At 38.2% G+C, this 19,792-nt stretch overlaps 1 protein-coding gene across 2 annotated transcripts in view; it reads left to right on the forward strand.

Annotated features, from left to right (window-relative positions):
• The window catches only part of LUZP2 (leucine zipper protein 2), a 448,942-nt gene that overhangs the window by 217,986 nt on the left and 211,164 nt on the right, over positions 1-19,792 (forward strand). Inside the window, exons 2-4 of one of the 2 annotated variants that reach the window (XM_060017352.1) lie at positions 575-692; positions 4,434-4,504; positions 17,621-17,702. In XM_060017352.1, coding sequence (XP_059873335.1) covers positions 575-692; positions 4,434-4,504; positions 17,621-17,702 — 271 coding nt within the window. The remainder of the gene's footprint in view (positions 1-574; positions 693-4,433; positions 4,505-17,620; positions 17,703-19,792) is intronic. The other variant, XM_060017353.1, reaches the window with a different exon arrangement.

Genomic DNA, 19,792 nt, shown 5'->3' on the forward strand with positions numbered 1-19,792 from the left:
TGGTTCAAATCAAATCTCTTGCTGTAAAACTTCAATGACCTTAGAAAAAAGTGTGTAATGTCATGGAAAATATCTATTTTACAAGAGGTATCTGATAAACTGTTATACATGCAAAAGATGTTCAGTGTTGTTCTGGAAACTGTAGCCTGGATAGTCCTCAATGCAAAATGAAACATTTCTTTAAAAAACTGGTATTTCAATTTTCCCTTTTTAGATGAACTAATAAAAACAAAACATCTGGGCTTCCCTGGTGGCGCAGTGGTTGAGAGTCCGCCTGCCGATGTAGGGGACACGGGTTTGTGCCCCGGTCTGGGAAGATCCCACATGCCGCGGAGCGGCTGGGCTCGTGAGCCATGACCGCTGACCCTGTGTGTCCGGAGCCTGTGCTCCGCAACGGTAGAGGCCACAGCAGTGAGAGGCCCGCGTACCGCAAAAAAAAAAAAAATCCTAGTAATAATTGGTTTCAGTTTATCTAGATTTTGCTTAAAATGCAAGGGTCTGTGATTATGGCCAAAGTGGCTAGAGCCAAGTGAAGGCATTTGGGGGGCCCTCATGCCTTTTCTTTCTGTGTTAGACAGGACTCTGGAGAGCTAGAAAAGCAGCTGAAGCAAGTCTTGAAGGAGCGGAGCACCATCCTCCGCCAGCTGACAAAAACATCAAGAGAACTTGATGGAATTAAAGTCAACCTTCAGGTGAGATGAAAACTAATTTTCTCAGCAGCAAAGGGTAAGGAGTCACCTGGTTTGTCTCAGTGGGTTAACATGTAAAGACTTCTGCATTTTTTTTTACCAGTTTTGAATATATTTCTGGGCTTGAACATGGGAGTTATTATTTATTATTATATGAGCTTTGAAAAGAAATGTCATTTGAAATGCAGTCTGGGAATCTGTGGTTTGCAAATTCAGGAATGAGAAAACTGTGTGCTTGGCAAAGCCATCAATTTCTCACAGTTTCTAAGATCAGTTTGACCCCTGTGTTTCTTATATTACAAAATGATGAAAAGCAGTTATGGCTAAGAGTCATAAATGAATATAGAAATGATCTCCTGAAGAGAACTTTAAATTCCACAAAGGATAGTTCTGAAAATTCTTTAATAAACCTCATTACTAAAATGGGTAAATGCCTTGCAAAGGAAAGTGTCATCTGTGAATATGTATTAGTACTCAGTGAAATCTAAATCAAAAACCAAAGACAAGATCTATATCTGATAAGAAAAGTTTCTGAAATATCTGAGAATATATTTTAATATTTTCCTTTAACATTGTATTTTTGAATACATACTGATACTAAAAGCTTTGTATGTATTATAGGATTTAATTCTCCTAATATATCAATGAGGGTAGGCACTATAAATGTGAGTTTTCTTGTTACACATGAGGAATCATGCTTGAATGTCACAAAGGAAACCAGAGTTTAAATGCAGGCAGTCTGACTCCACAGCCGGTCTGTTAGTTATCGCACTGAACCAAGTTTCTGAACCTTGTGTAATCACCATTGTTCTTAGCTTTTTAGTCCCATGATGATGATTATGGTGTCAGTAAGCACTACAGTTTATTGAATGTGGTCTCTTGTGTTAGGTCCTCTTTCTCCAATTTTTAATTAATTTTCACATGATGATTATGCTATGATTATTATTAGCCTCATTTTACAAGTGAGAAAACAGAGTTAGAAAAGGGCTTGGAATCTGAGAGCACAGAGAAAGTTAGGAGGTGGATCTGGTATTTTGAACCCAATACCCAAGCTCTTGTTCCAGAAGTTGTATTACATCTTGAGAACATGAAAATAGCAGAAAATTTACTCACACTCCAGTAGGATACAGTGACAGGTAGCAAGATGGTAACAGTGCAGGAATAACAGTTCTATGGTAGAAGTTTGCACAGAGCATTAGGGACGCACTGACTAGGATGAAAATGGGTGCATATTGATTTCCGTATAGGAAGTTGAGGCCAGAATGCTACCTTTTCATTAAGTAGAAATTCACAAGTTTTATGAGACTTCAAAGAATATTTAAGACACTTGCACCTTCTTAGAGGCATGAAACACCTGGCACGTTGAGAATTTTTCAAGCTTATGGTGAAATAAATGCCCATGAGTGGTCAGTACTTCCAGCCACGACACTCAGTATCTCTATACTAGCAGCCTAAGTTAAGTCAACCTAAGTGTCCATCGACAGATGAATGGATAAAGAAGATGTGGCACATATATACAATGGAATATCACTCAGCCATAGCAGGAAACGAAATTGAGTTATTTGTAGTGAAGTGGATGGACCTAGAGACTGTCATACAGAGTGAAGTAAGTCAGAAAGAGAAAAACAAATACCGTAAATACCGTATGCTAACATATATATATAGAATCCAAAAAAAAGATATCGAATTACAGTCTAGGAAATTACTTGAAATAAATGTACAATTTTGTGGAGTTACTTTTTGAAAGGGTAATACATCTATCACTAAATGTAATTGCAATCTTTTAAAATGCCTTTTTTTAATTTTGTGACAGCCATTGTGCAAGGAGTTTTTTTTTTAATTTTTATCTTATTAAATCCCCTCAACAAGCTTTTCACAAAATAAGATAATATTTTACTCATTGTACAGTGAGGAAATGAAATTCAAAGAGGCCACAGGAATCTCCCAAAGTCATACATCTAATAAATGTTGATTCCAGGTTTCAAACTCATAGTAAATAAATAAATATATTGCCCATTGTACACATTTTTTTTCATATTTTTTTTCCAGTGGGGCTTCATAAAGACATGAGCTTTGAAAGCCTTGTTCATCTCTGTAACCATAGCACCTGGATGGCATCACAATATAGATCCATATATAAACATTGTATTAATTAAGTAGTAGGTATATCAATCTTTGCTATCCTTAAAGTCATCAAAATTATTTTCCAAGACGTATACCCCACTTCTCTGGACATTGCTGGGGAAATAATAATCAAATACTAATGAGTTCTTCTAATTGGATACATTTTTCAGACCCTCATCTGCATACTTACCCTTTTCATATTTTCATTTCTTCATTTCATGTTTTCTTTTGTTTTTAATTTCTTGAGGATAGTGCCATGCCCTTTTAATCTTTGTTTCCTTCAGAATGCCTGGAGTGTAGCAGATGGTAAAATGAATAAGCATATTTTTATTATACTTTTCACCAAGTGCTTTCACACATCTATTATCCCCTTTGAGTTTTCCAGGAACTGTCTAATGTAGGCTCTTCAAAATTCTCATCCCTGTTTATCAGATAAGGAAGTCAAAGTGCAGATTTTGTGACCTGTCCCAGGTCATGTGGCCATGATGCACTTTGAACTGTAAATCCCATGATTGGTGATTTTCCCCCAAACCTGCTTTTTTGTGTTTTACGTCAAGCTACTCTTTTCAAATAAACAGAGCACCTTTTATTGGCTGCCTCCTAATAATGATATCAATCAGTCATTTTAGGGAAAAGGGTTCTCTTGTGATGCTCACCCCACCACATCCATATCAGAATGCTTAACTTACTACATGAAAATTGTTTCTAGCATTAGGCTGAAAAAGTGGTGAAGGCAGACACTATGGCTTTGTTGTTAATTAAATATTAGGTAAGCAACATGTTTGCCATTCTTGTTATTGTCAGTTCCTTACCTGTCATAGCTGCTCTTTTTACAAACAATATTATTGTGTCTGTTTTAACTTTTAATATCAAAAAGGATAGGTCACCCTGTTAAATAATATACTAAGTATAAATAAGAAAGTTTTCAGGGAAGGATTAACGGGTCAGATTCTCTAATGAGAAAAGCTCAGTGGGCTTTTCTCTTTTAATTCAGGGTCTGTCAATGCTGAATTTGCCAGAGTAAATAAACAGTAATGACTGTTTTTTTCTTTAATATACTATCTATACAGAACAGTTACAATTTTAAATGGCCCTAGTTTTTCTATGCATTGTAATGCGTTACTCATAAATAATAAATAGGCCAGACCAAACAGGTGCATGCCATTTGACTGCTTTCATCCTGATGTATTATTACTTAGCTTATTTAGGGAGGCCTTTTATGTCCCCTTGTGTTTGTAGAAACTATGCCAGAACCAGTTTAACATGCCTGCAGAGAACATAGTAAAACTTCAAATGAAGAGCAGAAGATCTGTTTTATATTCACTTATAAAGAGACCTAGGTATTTGGAGAGTACTTTCTCCTCCACTGAACCTCTAAAGGCTGAATCTCAGTTCATTCCCTTTCACTCACTGTGTAGCACTTGCACCACTTGGTGTCATAAATTGTGCATCCTGAGAGCCTATGTGCATCCTGAGAGCCATGGGGACCATCATGGCCTCGTTTGTACATTCTTATTTCAGGGCATAAGTGCAGCCACCCCTTGTGCCATAAACACAAAAGTAAAGTAAGCTTCAATTTATCACATGAATAAGACTTCCTTTTCCCACTTTTCTTATCAGAATTTGAAGAACGATGAGAAATCTGCCAAAACTGATGTTCAGAAGCTTCTGGAAATAGGTCAGAAACAAAGGTAAGGCTGTGTTTTCCTTTTATTTTCTTAGTTCTTTTCCTCCATAGCCAAACTCCATTCAGAGACTTCACAAGAATAAGTTTATTCTAAATGCATTCATTTCTTTATATTCTTACTTACACTTTAATGTATAAGAATCTTGTTCAAATGTAGATCCTTATAAAATAAGTGTAGGGTGGCTCTTGAGATTCTGCATTTCTAACACGTTCCCTGGTGATGGGTGATCCCGATACTGATGCTGCTTGTCTGCAGATCTCAATTCAACCGTTAAGGATCTGGAGTACTTTCCTTTATCGTCCCACTAAGATGGGCCCACATAAGTCTGCCCATCAATAGATCCAATAACAATGACATCAGTGGGCCGTTGTTTTTTTTTGTTTTTTTTTTTTTCAGATTCTGTGATCTGAAGTTTATAACTTGTAGAGGACTTTGGCCTTTTTTAATAGTATCAAAACTTGATCGTGGCGATAGTGGTGGGGGGTGGTAAGAAATGGGGTAAACTTAATGCAGTAGAATTGGAACAGTTTTATTATTGTTGCCGTGTTTATTTTGGAAGGAAGTGAACTATGAGCTAGATTTCTATGCAGTATTAAAAAAACTATATGACTTGAAATTGCTTCTCAAGGAAAAAAAAAAAAGCCAAGGTATTTTAAGGTAGAAACAAGCCAGCATTTGTTATTTGTTATACGTTTACTAGAGGCTCTACTAGATGCTTTTTATTTTTTTTTCTTGTTTCAACACCACAAGTATAGATTAAATATTATTGTCGCCATTCAGTAAATGGGAAATTATTGCTCAAAATGCTTAAGTGAATTGATGAGAGTTGTGTTAATTGGAATTTGCTCTGCTGTGTCTTACCCATAGCCATACCCTTTCAAGATAGTTTTCTGATTCAAATCAAAAAGCTGTTTAAAAAGTTGACAGATGCTACACTATGTAGTCCCTTCTCACCATCTTCTATCTTCTCCACTGTCCTTGCCTCTTGACCCAGAAACCTCATGGCATTGAGGCAATGACATGTTAAAAATCAAATCAAGCATCTTATATTGACTCTTGTTATTATTTAAATGGAATCATTATTTATTGAACATGAAATTCTCTCCAAAGTCCAGTATTAAAAAGATGTCATATAAAATATGGATCTGAGCATGTTTCCAAAATTACATGATTTTAAATTATTTTATTCGTTTGAAATAATCCACTTTTTAAAACACCTGTGCTCAATATCACACAAGTATATGTGATTCACTGAGTTAGTGGAGAATTATAAACAATATTTTTCAATAGAAATAGCTAGTCAAAATGTTACCAAGCCTAAGCTTGTACTGCTCCCTGCACAACAGGCCAGTAATCAAGAGACGAGTTCTTGAGACAAGAAATAGTGACTTTATTCAGAAAGCCATAAAAACCGAGAAGATCATGGGCTTGTGCCCCAAAGAACCATCTCGCCTGAGTTAGAATTCAGGCTCCTTTTATATACTAAAACGGCAGCCTCCGGAGGGCATGTGTTACTTTTTTCTTCCCTGCAGTCACTCACAGGTAGACCTGGTCAGGATGTTTCCTGTGAGCTAAACAAAGGTATTTTAGCTTAATGCTCATTACCTGGGATGCAGGGTTCCCAGAGATGGACCGTTATGTATAATTTAAGCTTATAGGCAACATCCCTTTAGTGATCAACTTGTAATAGAATACAAAATGTTCTTCCCTATTACAAAAACAGACCAAGAGTCATTGAAAATTATCACTTCTTGTAGAGTCTTCCATGTTGGGAAAAGATAATAAACAAAAACATAAAAATAGAAATGACTTTGGCATAATGCACGTGCAATACCAGTGAGAGGGTTGCAGTGACTGAAGAAGACAGATTGAGTCAGGAAAGATCAGAAAATAAAGCTGTTGTGCATAGACTGGGACCACTCAAAGGTTAGCTCAGTGTGGACTTCAGCATAAGCAGCAGAAAACCCATTCATGTAGCTCTGTAAAAGAATGATATAATTAAAGAATTATATTAGGGGAATTATTCTGACAACATTGTTCAAGGCAGAAAGAAAGAGACATAGACCAGGTTGAGGAAAGGTCCCCTAGAGAAGAGACAGAGACATCTCATCAGTGAGGACCATGGAGTGAAAGAGCAACAAAATCAGCCTTTCTTTATTGCAGGAGAGACACAGATGAAGAGACAGCCTTATGCATGATGTGAATAAGGAAAAAACCTGTTCTTTTAGCTTACTGATATTTTCTTAAATTATCTATGGTTGTTTCTACATGACACACAAAATATCCAGGCAAATGAGGAAAAACATGGTTGGAGTTATTAAGAATTTCAGGCCATCATCTCTACATTTGGCATGGTATACAGATAGCCAGATGATGGACCAAGTTTTTCAATGAATGTGTTAAATGGAGCATATATTTTGCTATTGTGATTTCAAAGTTTTATCCAAAATTATAAAATTTGTTAAAATGCATAACTTGTATAATGTACACAAAGTCAGCATGGAAAATTCAATAAATCCTAACAATAGGTGATTTCTCAAAAGTATAATACATTTGATATATTAGTTTTTGCTGTTTAGTTAGAGTTATAAAAATCATGGTTATCTGAATGTGAAGGAGGCTATATATCTCATTTCCAAAATAAAAGAGATTAATAACAGTAAAAGAGAAAAAAGTTATCTCAGACTATAAAAAGTATTAACTGATGGCAAATTTAGAAGTATTATCATAGCCTGAAAGACTAAAATGTGTTGCAGATGCCATATACACCCAGTTCTCAGTAACTACATGTCCTCTGGGATCCTTGTCACCTGGCCCTTACCTGGCGAAGTAGTCCCTAGAAGTCATGCTGCTTTTATGTGTCTCTGACATCACGGGCTACAGTTAATTACCTCATAGGTGTCTCTACCAAAACAAAACTGAATCAGTTAGAATTTCCTTCTTGGAATTGTAACCAACAGGCAACTAATAAAGTCCCTCTGTGTAGCTGTACTAGATTGTAAGTAAGTAAACGCAGAGGATATGGCATGGTCGTAAACAACCAGGTAGTGAGAGCAGCATGTCTTTCTGCCAAAGAGGTACAGAGAAAGTAATGTGTATATGTGTGTTTGTGTGTGTAGTGTACGTGTGTGCGTGTGCACATGCACGCATACTTTTACATGAGAAGGAGAAAGTTGCATTGACTCTTGATTGTTACATTTCAGAAATATTTAGACAGCTTAGGTAATATTCATAGAAGTGTCCTCCGGTTGATGGAGAGACTTTTAAGCCATACTATGTGAAGAGTGAGAGTAAGTAACCAAAAAATAGAGACCCTGGGAGATAGGCGAGTACCCTGAAGTTTCTGAAAAGCTGTCTTGAAAATAAAAAGGAATAAAACATTTTACTCTCTACAGTGGATGGTGGGTAGAGATTTTGAGAAGGCAGTTTTGGACTCTGTGTACTAATGGATTTTAGTATATCGAGTTCTCTGTAAAGGAAAAGAATGCCTGAGATAGTGGCAAGGTTTCTATCTGTGATGTTATGACAATACAATCTGGTAACCACATGAAAAGAATACCTTCCTGTAGGGTGAGGTATTTTTATATTTATAATTGGGGATGGAAGATGTGTGAAACAGCTGCCTTTTAAAATCCCTTGTAACCATGAAATTCTATGGTAAAATGTACTCAACATCTGAGAAACCCCATCACAGTGTCGCTGGAGGCAACAGTTCTTTAGAATTCAAGCTTCAGTTTAGTGCCAAATAGAGCCCAAGAGTAGCTCTACATAGTTTGTGCAAATCCCATTTGGTGGAGAGGGGGTGGTCGGAGTAGAACAGAGCAAGTTGTGGGACAGGAGTTTGGGGCCACCTAAAGCATGGGAGCAGTGAGAATGTGCAGAAATAAGTCTGAAAAAGGAGATGGAGAGGTTCAGAAGTTTCAAAAGTCCCGCTTTGCCATTCTGTCTGATAGCTTTCCTCGCCATGAAAATGAGAATTCTGTACCTTCTCCAGCTTTTAACAGTTTTTGCAACTTATTTTTTTCTTACTCCCTATTGCCTATAGATGTCAGTATGTGGGCATTTTTGAATATATATACATATATAAACACTTATTTTAATTTTTATAAAATATATGAATTTTATCATTTAATTTTAAAATATATGTATCACTTTAAAATAAAACTGAGAATTTTAAAACCCAGAAATAACAAATAAGTATTACAAGATTTTATTACAACTTTTTTCTAGTTGGAAATATAATAGTCCTATTGCATTTTTATTCAGTACTTGTTGAAGATTTGAGTGTTAGGAATAGAATGTAGATCCTTCCTTCTTTCTGTCTGTCTGTCTGTCTCCCTCAATAGGGGTAGTATAATGACTCTCTAGAATTTGAGCACATAGTCTGCAGAACACAATTCCACCACCTCTTTATGTATCAGTTTTCCATTTTATGGACTGCCTGGTATACTGTAAGCCTACAATACATGTAAATATTACTATTATTTTGTATTATATTATGCCACGCATGCTCTTTGTGGAAAATATCAGGAGAAATAATGGAAGTCTACATGTGAAACAATTCTGATAAATAAAACCGGTTTGAGGCCGTAATGGAAGCTGAGAATTAAAATCCACTTTAAGCAAAAGCATATTAAAGCTTTACCCAAACAAGCATAAATCATCTAAAAACCAAAGTGACTGTAATTATTTTCTAACTTGTTCCTGTTATACGTTGCCTTGATAAACAAAATCCAGATTGACTCCAGCGATCGTATATTCCTAAAATTGAAACTGGGACCAAATAGTTTCTAGAGTAATCATTAAATCCTTCTGGATGAAAGAGCAGCTTGTGGTTGTGCAGGATGTGGTGGTCAAAGAATGAACACAGGGACCTCAAGTGGTGCCAGTGGTTGTGATAATGGTTTCGTGTATTACGTGATTATTTTCCAGGCATTTGCTAAGCATTTTGCCTATATTACATCTTCTAAACCTCACTGTAAACCTATGAGGTAGTTCTATTATTGTGCCCATTTATAGGTGAAAAAAAAAAAAAAAAAGAGTCTAAGAACATGCTTTCCTATCCCATACTCTCTTTATTGTGGCTACACACCAAGAAAATATTTTTGTTCCAGAAGTTGTCTTTTTGCTCTAGACTGGGAAATTTAGTTTGTCTGCTGGTAAGACTAGAAGAGGTTTCTGTTTGGTTGTTGCTGTTGCGTTGAAGGATTTTATTCCTTTAGCTATACTTAACACACACCTACACACACACTCGCTCATATACTGTAATCTGCTATCTGAACTTTTTTTTTTTACATCTTTATTGGAGTATAATTGCTTTACAATGGTGTTTTAGTTTCTGCTTTATAACAAAGTGAATCAGTTATACATATACATATGTTCCCATATCTCTTCCCTCTTGCATCTCCCTCCCTCCCACCCTCCCTATCCCATCCCTCTAGGTGGTCACAAAGCACCTAGCTGATCTCCCTGTGCTATGCGGCCGCTTCCCACTAGCTAGCTATTTTACGTTTGGTAGTGTATATATGTCCATGCCACTCTCTCACTTTGTCACAGCTTACCCTTCCCCCTCCCCATATCCTCAAGCCCATTCTCTAGTAGGTCTATGTCTTTATTCCTTTCTTACCCCTAGATTCTTCATGACTTATTTTTTTTTTTTTAATTCTATAAATATGTGTTAGCATATGGTATTTGTCTTTCTCTTTCTGACTTACTTCACTCTGTATGACAGACTCTAGGTCCATCCACCTCATTACAAATAGCTCAATTTCGCTTTTTTTTATGGCTGAGTAATATTCCATTGTATATATATGCCACATCTTCTTTATCCATTCATCTGATGATGGACACTTAGGTTGTTACCATCTCCTGGCTATTGTAAATAGAGCTGCAATGAACATTTTGGTACATGACTCTTTTTGAATTATGGTTTTCTCAGGATATATGCCCAGTTGTGGAATTGCTGGGTCATATGGTAGTTCTATTTGTAGTTTTTAAGGAACCTTCGTACTGTTCTCCATAGTGGTTGTACCAATTCACCTTCCCACCAGCAATGCAAGAGTGTTCCCTATTCTCCACACCCTCTCCAGCATTTATTGTTTCTAGATTTTTTGATGATGGCCATTCTGACTGGTGTGAGATGATATCTCATTGTAGTTTTGATTTGCATTTCTCTAATGATTAATGATGTTGAGCATTCTTTCATGTGTTTGTTGGCAGTCTGTATATCTTCTTTGGAGAAATGTCTATTTAGGTCTTCTGCCCATTTTTGGATTGCGTTGTTTGTTTTTTTGTTATTAAGCTGCATGAGCCGCTTGTAAATTCTGGAGATTAATCCTTTGTCAGTTGCTTCATTTGCAAATATTTTCTCCCATTCTGAGGGTTGTCTTTTCGTCTTGTTTATGGTTTCCTTTGCTGTGCAAAAGCTTTGAAGTTTCATTAGGTCCCATTTGTTTATTTTTGTTTTTATTTACATTTCTCTCTGAGGTGGGTCAATAAGGATCTTGCTGTGATTTATGTCATAGAGTGTTCTGCCTATGTTTTCCTCTAAGAGTTTGATAGTTTCTGGCCTTACATTTAGGTCTTTAATCCATTTTGAGCTTATTTTTGTGTATGGTGTTAGGAAGTGATCTAATCTCATACTTTTACATGTACCTGTCCAGTTTTCCCAGCACCACTTATTGAAGAGGCTGTCCTTTCTCCACTGGACATTCCTGCCTCCTTTATTAAAGATAAGGTGACCATATGTGCGTGGGCTGATCTCTGGTATTTCTATCCTGTTCCATTGACCTATATTTCTGTTTTTGTGCCAGTACCATAGTGTCTTGATTACTGTAACTTTGTAGTAAACTCTGAAGTCAGGTAGCCTGATTCCTCCAGCTCCGTTTTTTGTTCTCAAGATTGCTTTGGCTATTCGGGGTCTCTTGTGTTTCCATACAAATTGTGAATTTTTTTGTTCTAGTTCTGTGAAAAATGCCAGTGGTAGTTTCATAGGGATTGCATTGAATCTCTAGATTGCTTTGGGTAGTAGAGTCATTTTCACAATGTTGATTCTTCCAATCCAAGAACATGGTATATCTCTCCATCTATTTGTATCATCTTTAATTTCTTTCATTAGTGTCTTATAATTTTCTGCATACAGGTCTTTTGTCTCCTTAGATAGGTTTATTCCTAGATATTTTATTCTTTTTGTTGCAATGGTAAATGGGAGTGTTTTCTTGATTTCACTTGCAGATTTGTCATCATTAGTGTATAGGAATACCAGAGATTTCTGTGCATTAATTTTGTATCCTGCTACTTTACCAAATTCATTGATTAGCTCTAGTAGTTTTCCGGTAGCATCTTTCGGATTCTCTATGTATAGTATCATGTCATCTGCAAACAGTGACAGCTTTACTTCTTCTTATCCGATTTGGATTCCTTTTATTTCCTTTTCTTCTCTGATTGCTGTGGCTAAAACTTCCAAAACTTTACTGAATAAAAGTGGTGAGAGTGGGCATCCTTGTCTTGTTCCTGATCTTAGTGGAAATGCTCTCAGTTTTTCACCTTTGAGGACGATGTTGGCTGTAGGTATGTCATATATGGCCTTTATTATGTTGAGGAAAGTTCCCTCTATGCCTACTTTCTGGAGGGTTTTTATCATAAATGGGTGTTGAATTTTGTCAAAAGCTTTCTCTGCATCTATTGAGATGACCATATGGTTTTTCTCCTTCAATTTGTTAATATGGTGTATCATGTTGATTGATTTGCGTATATTGAAGAATCCTTGCATTCCTGGAATAAACCCCACTTGATCATGGTGTATGATCCTTTATGTGCTGTTGGATTCTGTTTGTTAGTATTTTGTTGAGGATTTTTGCATCTATGTTCATCAGTGATATTGGCCTGTAGTTTTCTTTCTTTGTGACATCCTTGTCTGGTTTTGGTATCAGGGTGATGGTGGCCTCGTAGAATGAGTTTGGGAGTGTTCCTCCCTCTTCTATATTTTGGAAGAGTTTGAGAAGGATAGGTATTAGCTCTTCTCTAAATGTTTGATAGAATTCGCCTGTGAAACCATCTGGTCCTGGGCTTTTGTTTGTTGGAAGATTTTTAATCACAGTTTCAATTTCAGTGCTTGTGATTGGTCTGTTCATATTTTCGATTTCTTCCTGATTCAGTCTTGGCAGGTTGTGCATTTCTAAGAATTTGTCCATTTCCTCCAGATTGTCCTTTTTATTGGCATAGAGTTGCTTGTAGTAGTCTCTCATGATCTTTTGTATTTTTGCAGTGTAAGTTGTTACTTCTCCTTTTTCATTTCTAATTCTATTGATTTGAGCCTTCTCCCTATTTTTCTTGATGAGTCTGGCTAATGGTTTGTCAATTTTGTTTATCATCTTAAAGAACCAGCTTTTGGTATGATTGATCTTTGCTATCGTTTCCTTCATTTATTTTTCATTTATTTCTGATCTGATTTTTATGATTTCTTTCCTTCTGCTAACTTTGGGGTTTTTTTCTTCTTCTTTCTCTAATTGCTTTAGGTGCAAGGTTAGGTTTTTTATTCGAGATGTTTCCTGTTTCTTAAGGTAGGATTGTATTGCTTATAAACTTCCCTCTTATAACTGCTTTTGCTGCATCCCATAGGTTTTGGGTCGTCGTGTCTCCATTGTCATTTGTTTCCAGGTAATCTGATTTCCTCTTTGATATCTTCAGTGATCACTTCATTATTAAGTAGTGTACTGTTTAGCCTCCATGTGTTTTTATTTTTTACAGATCTTTTCCTGTAATTGATATCTGTTCTCATAGTGCTGTTGTCGGAAAACATCCTTGATACAGTTTCAATTTTCTTAAATTTTCCAAGGCTTGACTTGTGACCCAAGATGTGATCTATCATGGAGAATGTTCCATGAGCACTTGAGAAAAATGTGTATTCTGTTGTTTTTGGATGGAATGTCCTATAAATATCAATTAACTCCATCTTGTTTAATGTATCACTTAAAGCTTGTGTTTCCTTATTGATTTTCATTTTGGATGATCTGTCCATGGGTGAAAGTGGGGTGTTAAAGTCCCCTACTATGAATGTGTTACTGTCAATTTCCCCTTTTATGGCTGTTAGTATTTGCCTTATGTACTGAGGTGCTCCTATGTTATGTGCATAAATATTTACAATTGTTATATCTTCTTCTTGGATCAATCCCTTGATCATTATGTAGTGTCCCTCTTTGTCTCTTCTAATAGTCTTTATTTTAAAGTCTATCTTGTCTGATATGAGAATTGCTACTCCAGCTTTCTTTTGGTGTCCATTTTCATGGAATATCTTTTTCCATCCCCTTACTTTCAGTCTGTATGTGTCTCTAGGTCTGAAGTGGGTCTCTTGTAGATAGCATATATATGGGTCTTGTTTTTCTATCCATTCAGCCAGTCTGTGTCTTTTGGTGGGAGCATTTAATCATTTACATTTAAGGTAATTATCGATATGTATGTTCCTATTCCCATTTTCGAAATTGTTTTGGGTTCGTTATTATAGGTCTTTTCCTTCTCTTGTGTTTCTTGCCTAGAGAAGATCCTTTAGCATTTGTTGTAAAGCTGGTTTGGTGGTGCTGAACTCTCTCAGCTTTTACTTGTCTGTAAAGGTTTTAATTTCTCCATCAAATCTGAACGACATCTTTGCTGGGTAAAGTAATCTTGGTTGTAGGTTTTTCTCCTTCATCACTTTAAATATGTGCTGCCACTCCCTTCTGGCTTGCACAGTTTCTGCTGAAAGATCAGCTGTTAACCTTATGGGGATTCCCTTGTACATTATTTCTTGTTTTTCCGTGGCTGATTTTAATATGTTGTCTTTGTATTTAATTTTTGACAGTTTGATTAATATGTGTCTTGGCATATTTCTCCTTGGATTTATCCTGTATGGGACTCTCTGTGCTTCTTGGGCTTGATTAACTATTTCCTTTCCCATATTAGGGAAGTTTTCAACTATAATCTCTTCATATATTTTCTCAGTCCCTTTCTTTTTCTCTTCTTCTGGAACCCGTATAATTCGAATGTTGGTACGTTTAATGTTGTCCCAGGTGTCTCTGAGACTGTCCTCAATTCTTTTCATTGTTTTTTCTTTGTTCTGCTCTGCAGTAGTTATTTGCACTATTTTATCTTCCAGGTCACTTATCCGTTCTTCTCCCTCAATTATTCTGCTATTGATCCCTTCTACAGTATTTTTAATTTCATTTATTGTGTTGTTCATTGTCATTTGTTTCATCTTTAGTTCTTCTAGGTCCTTGTTAAATGTTTCTTGCATTTTGTCTATTCTATTTCCAAGTTTTTGGATCATCTTTACTATCATTATTATGAATTCTTTTTCAGGTAGACTGCCTATTTCCTCTTCGTTTGTTACGTCTGGTGGGTTTTTATCTTGCTCCTTCATATGCTGTGTGTTTTTCTGTCTTGTTATTCTGCTTATCTTACTGTGTTTGGGGTCTCCTTTTTGCAGGCTGCAGGTTCGTAGTTCCCGTTGTTTTTGATGTCTTTCTCCTGTGGCTAAGATTGGTTCAGTGGTTTGTGTAGGCTTCCTGGTGGAGGGGACTAGTGTCTGTGTTCTGGTGGATGAGGCTGGATTTTGTCTTTCTGGTGGGCAGGTCAACGTCTGGTGGTGTGTTTTGGGGTTTCTGTGGACTTATTATGATTTTAGGCAGCCTCTCTGCTGATGGGTGGGGTTGTGTTCCTGTCTTGCTAGTTGTTTGGCATAGGGTGTCCAGCACTGTAGCTTGCTGGTCATTGAGTGAAGCTGGGTGTTGGTGTTGAGATGGAGATCTTTGGGAGATTTTCCCCGTTTGATATTACGTGGAGCTGGGAGGTCCCTTGTGGACCAGTGTCCTGAAGTTGACTCTCCCACCTCAGAGGCACAGCACTGACTCCTGGCTGTAGCACCAAGAGTCTTTCATCCACACGGCTCAGAATAAAAGGGAGAAAAAGTAAAAAGAAGAAAGAGGATAAAATAAAATAAATAAAGATAAAATAAAATAAAGTTATTAAAATAAAAAATAATTATTAAGAAAAATTTTTTTTAAATCGTAATAACAAAACATGGATGGATAGAACCCTAGGACAAATGGTGAAAGCAAAGCTATACAGACAAAACTCACACAGAAGCATACACATACACACTCACAAAAAGAGAAAAAGGGGCAAAAAATAATAAATCTTGCTCTCAAAGTCCACCTCCTCAATTTGGGATGATTCGTTGTCTATTCAGGTATTCCACAGGTGCAGGGTACATCAAGTTGATTGTGTTGATTTAATCCGCTGCTCCTGAGGCTGCTGGGAGAGATTTCCCTTTCTCTTCTTTGTTCGCACAGCTCCCGGTGTTCAGCTTTGGATTTGGCCCCGCCTCTGCGTGTAGGTCGCCTCTTCTTCACTCAGACAGGACGGGGTTAAAGTAGCCGGCTGATTCTGGGTCTCTGGCTCACTCAGGCCGGGGAGAGGGAGGGGCATAGAGTGCGGGGCGGGCCTGCAGCGCTAGAGACCTGCATGACGTTGCACGAGCCTGAGGTGCGCCGTGCGTTCTCCCGGGGAAGTTGTCCCTGGATCCCGGGACCCTGGCAGTGGCGGGCTGCACTGGCTCCCAGGAGGGCCAGTGTGGAGAGTGACCTGTGCTCGCACACAGGCTTCTTGGTGGCGGCAGCAGCAGCCTTAGCGTCTCATGCCCGTTTCTGGCGTCCGCGCTGTTAGCGGCAGCTCGCGCCTGTCTCTGGAGCTCCTTTAAGCAGCGGTCTTAATCCCCTCTCCTTGCGCACCAGGAAACAAAGGGGGAAGTGCTAAGTCTCTTGCCTCTTCGGCAGCTCCAGACTTTTTCCCGGTCTCCCTCCCGGCTAGCCGTGGTGCACTAACCCCTACAGGCTGTGTTCACGCCGCCAACCCCAGTCCTCTCCCTGCGTTCCGACCGAAGCCCAAGCCTCAGCTCCCAGGCCCGCCCGCCCCGGCGGGTGAGCAGACAAGCCTCTCAGGCTGGTGAGTGCTGGTCGGCACCGATCCTTTGTGCTGGAATCACTCCACTTTGCCCGCCGGAACCCTGTTGCTGCGCTCTCCACGGCCCCGAAGCTCCCCCCTCTGCCACCCGCAGTCTCCGCCCTCGAAGGGGCTTCCTAGTCTGTGGAAACCTTTCCTCCTTCACAGCTCCCTTCCACTGGTGCAGGTCCCATCCCTATCCTTTTGTCTCTGTTTTTCTTTTTTTCTTTTGCCCTACCCAGGTACGTGGGGAGTTTCTTGCCTTTTGGAGGGGTCTTCTGCCAGTGTTCAGTAGGTGTTCTGTAGGAGTTGTTCCACGTGTAGATGTATATCTGGTGTATCTGTGGGGAGGAAGGTGATCTCCACGTCTTACTCTTCCGCCATCTTTCCCCTCTCTCCTATCTGAACTTTTTGAAGTGATAGCTTAGGTGATAAAATGAAGGCACAGTAATATAATAAAATTTGTTATGATTGAGAAAATCCTGAACCCTTGAGAGGAATTCATATTTATGAAAATATTTATATTTTTAATGTGAGACAGGGTCCTTATGTCCTACTGAACTTGAGACACAATATGTATATATGTGCAGATGTATTTTTTATTATCTCCAATAAATGAGGCAGCTTTCGCATTAAATATACGTCTTTTTTCTCTTTGTTTTTACAAAAAGTCTCAGACCTTATACAGGATGTCTAGAACACAGTGCTTTAGAATTAGTTAATGTGGAGCATCCAAGGGAATCATAATTTTATCCCATCAACAAGTCTATGTTAACTTTTTCTCTAAACAGCATGTTCACACCCTGGCATGCTGTCACTAAAATTAGCTTTCTAACTCTAATTATTATATCGATTTGATTTAACACATTATGCAGCTCACAGATGATTCACACAGTAGGATTCTTATAAGACAGAATAGTAAGGCAATTTCCCTTAAATACAGCTTGCTTTTAGTGCTTGCATGGGAGAGAAGACTCTTTATTACCAGAGTCCTGAGATACATCTTGTATGTTTAACCGTGGCTGTATATATTCTAGTTATGTTTCCCAAATGTATATATACAGCAAAACCTCCTTTCATCGTGTAAATAGGAAATAAGAGATTTATATGATGTCTCTCTTTTGCTCTCTATTTTCTACTAAACAGAGAACAAATGAAGTCTCTCCAGGAGGCCCTGGAAAATCAGCTTAAAGAGACAACTGAGAAAGCAGAAAAACAGCAGGCTACTGTAAGTGTTTCTCTTCTGTGTCCTTTGCTTTGGGCCTGGAAAATTGTTAACTTTTTTCCCTAAAATCATTATGGAACAAATACACCTGTGACAAATATAAATGAAAGTATAATGAAAACAACACAATCAACAAGATTACAAAAATACTTAGCAGCAATCATTTCAAAAAAATATTTTTGTTGTATTTGATTCTTAGGGGTCTTCTGATTCCTAACCCTTATTTATGGATGAAAAACTCAGGGCAAGAGTGTTGGTGTCGGGCCCCCTATCAGTGGCTCTTGAATTTTGGGGTGTGACCTTGAACTAAGTTAAACTATACAGATCCCTAAGCCATACCCTACATCCACTGAATAGACATCTCCCAAGGGTGGAGCCACACCATCTGCCTACTTAATCAACTACACAGGTGATTCTGAGACACCCCAAAGTTTAAGAATCAAACTTCTCTCCAGAATTTCTCTCTCAAAATGATGTTCTATTGACCTTCACGTTTCAGTTCTTATAACTAATATTCACCACGGGCAGGACAGATATTGTTCTGGATAGTAGTGCTAAAAACTAGATTTCTACCTCATTCCCCACATGCACTTATGTACCATTTATGGAGACTGAACCTTTTATCTTGTTCGAGGACCTGAATCTATTTCAAAATATAGTATATTAATAGAAAATTTGAGGTATAGTAAGACCAATAGATCAGGAAACAATTACCTTTGGAAAGATAGTTTATTTCTCACAGTTCCCAAGAGGGGGGCATGCCACATGACCAGGGACCACACAGGCAAACACCAGGTCAGGCACAAGGCAAAGAAAGGTGGGGAAACTGTGGACAAGAGCCTTTACTGTGGTTTCTGTGGGAAGGAATGGGCTAGGCAGGGTAAGCAGGCCTAGGATTGGCCCATTTGAATGATTTCAGCAGGCTCTGGGGCACAGGGACTATTTTTCTGGTACCCGGCCCTGGGGTGATTAAGGCAGGTGGACAGTCGCCTGAAGTGTGAGAACTCAGTACAAGGGGTGGCTGGAGTTCTAGGCTCTGTATTGGTTAGTGTGTATTTGAAAAGCTTACCACCAGGAGGAGTGGGTGGGGAAGGAGCAGCAATGAGGAAGGCAGGAGGTCAAGATAGAATGATGCAAGCATATTACTGGGTTGTCCATAACAAGGCTAGTCTGCCTATATGTGTAAGGTAGATGTTAAAGCATCAAGTTTACAGAAGCTAGAAACTGGACTCTAATACAAGGTCTTCATCCAGGTTGATTACCTGGGATCCCAGCTCCTTTAAGAATTGTCATCCTGTCTTTCTTTTGCAAGTCTTCCTTGAATAATCTGGATTAGGGTATAAAGTTTCGCTTCTGAAACTTAGCCCTGTCTGTCATCTGGGGTACCTGCTTCTTGGAGACAGTCTTTGTAATAATGGCTGTTGATTCTTCTGGGTGCAGGATTATTTCTTGTTAATAAATTCACTGTTATCTGTCCAGCCCACCTGTAAGGATGAGCATCTTTGTTCTTCTCTGTTATGCCATGGCAACACTCACTGCTAACCTACAAGGTGTTCTAGTGCCTGGCTCTTTGGACAGCAGGTGTTACATAAAAGAAGAGACATATTTTTAGCACTATCGTTGATTCCTCCCCTCAGAATCTGACCCAGCATAAGGAGCAACCCTAATTGCATTTGTTTTTTTTTTTCTGAAAATGAATAACTCTTGCTTGTATTTACACATCTAGCATTTGGAGAAGCCAAGGCATGAATCTGTGTTTATTCCAATATGTTATGCACAGTGTGTCTAACATCCCAAAAGAAGAAAGCTCTAACATTTGAAAGAGCTCAACAAAAGTTAGAAGAGTCAAGTATGGCAAAAGTGGAGACAAAGGATGCATAGTTGGGAAGAAGGAGGAGACAGGACTGGCCGAGTCAGCTTTATCCTCACCTCAGAATCCTTGCAGTGCTTTTCTTAAAGTTCAGCATTGAATCTTGAGGGAGGATTTTCCTCTCCCACCCCAAAATACTCTACTAAACCAGGAACACCCTATATGTATTCATAACCTAACATGTGCTACAGAATAAGAATATTCTGGGTTTAAATTCCTAGTG

This window comes from Delphinus delphis, chromosome 8 (assembly GCF_949987515.2).
Source record: "Delphinus delphis chromosome 8, mDelDel1.2, whole genome shotgun sequence".
In the NCBI taxonomy this organism is placed as follows: Eukaryota; Metazoa; Chordata; class Mammalia; order Artiodactyla; family Delphinidae; genus Delphinus; species Delphinus delphis.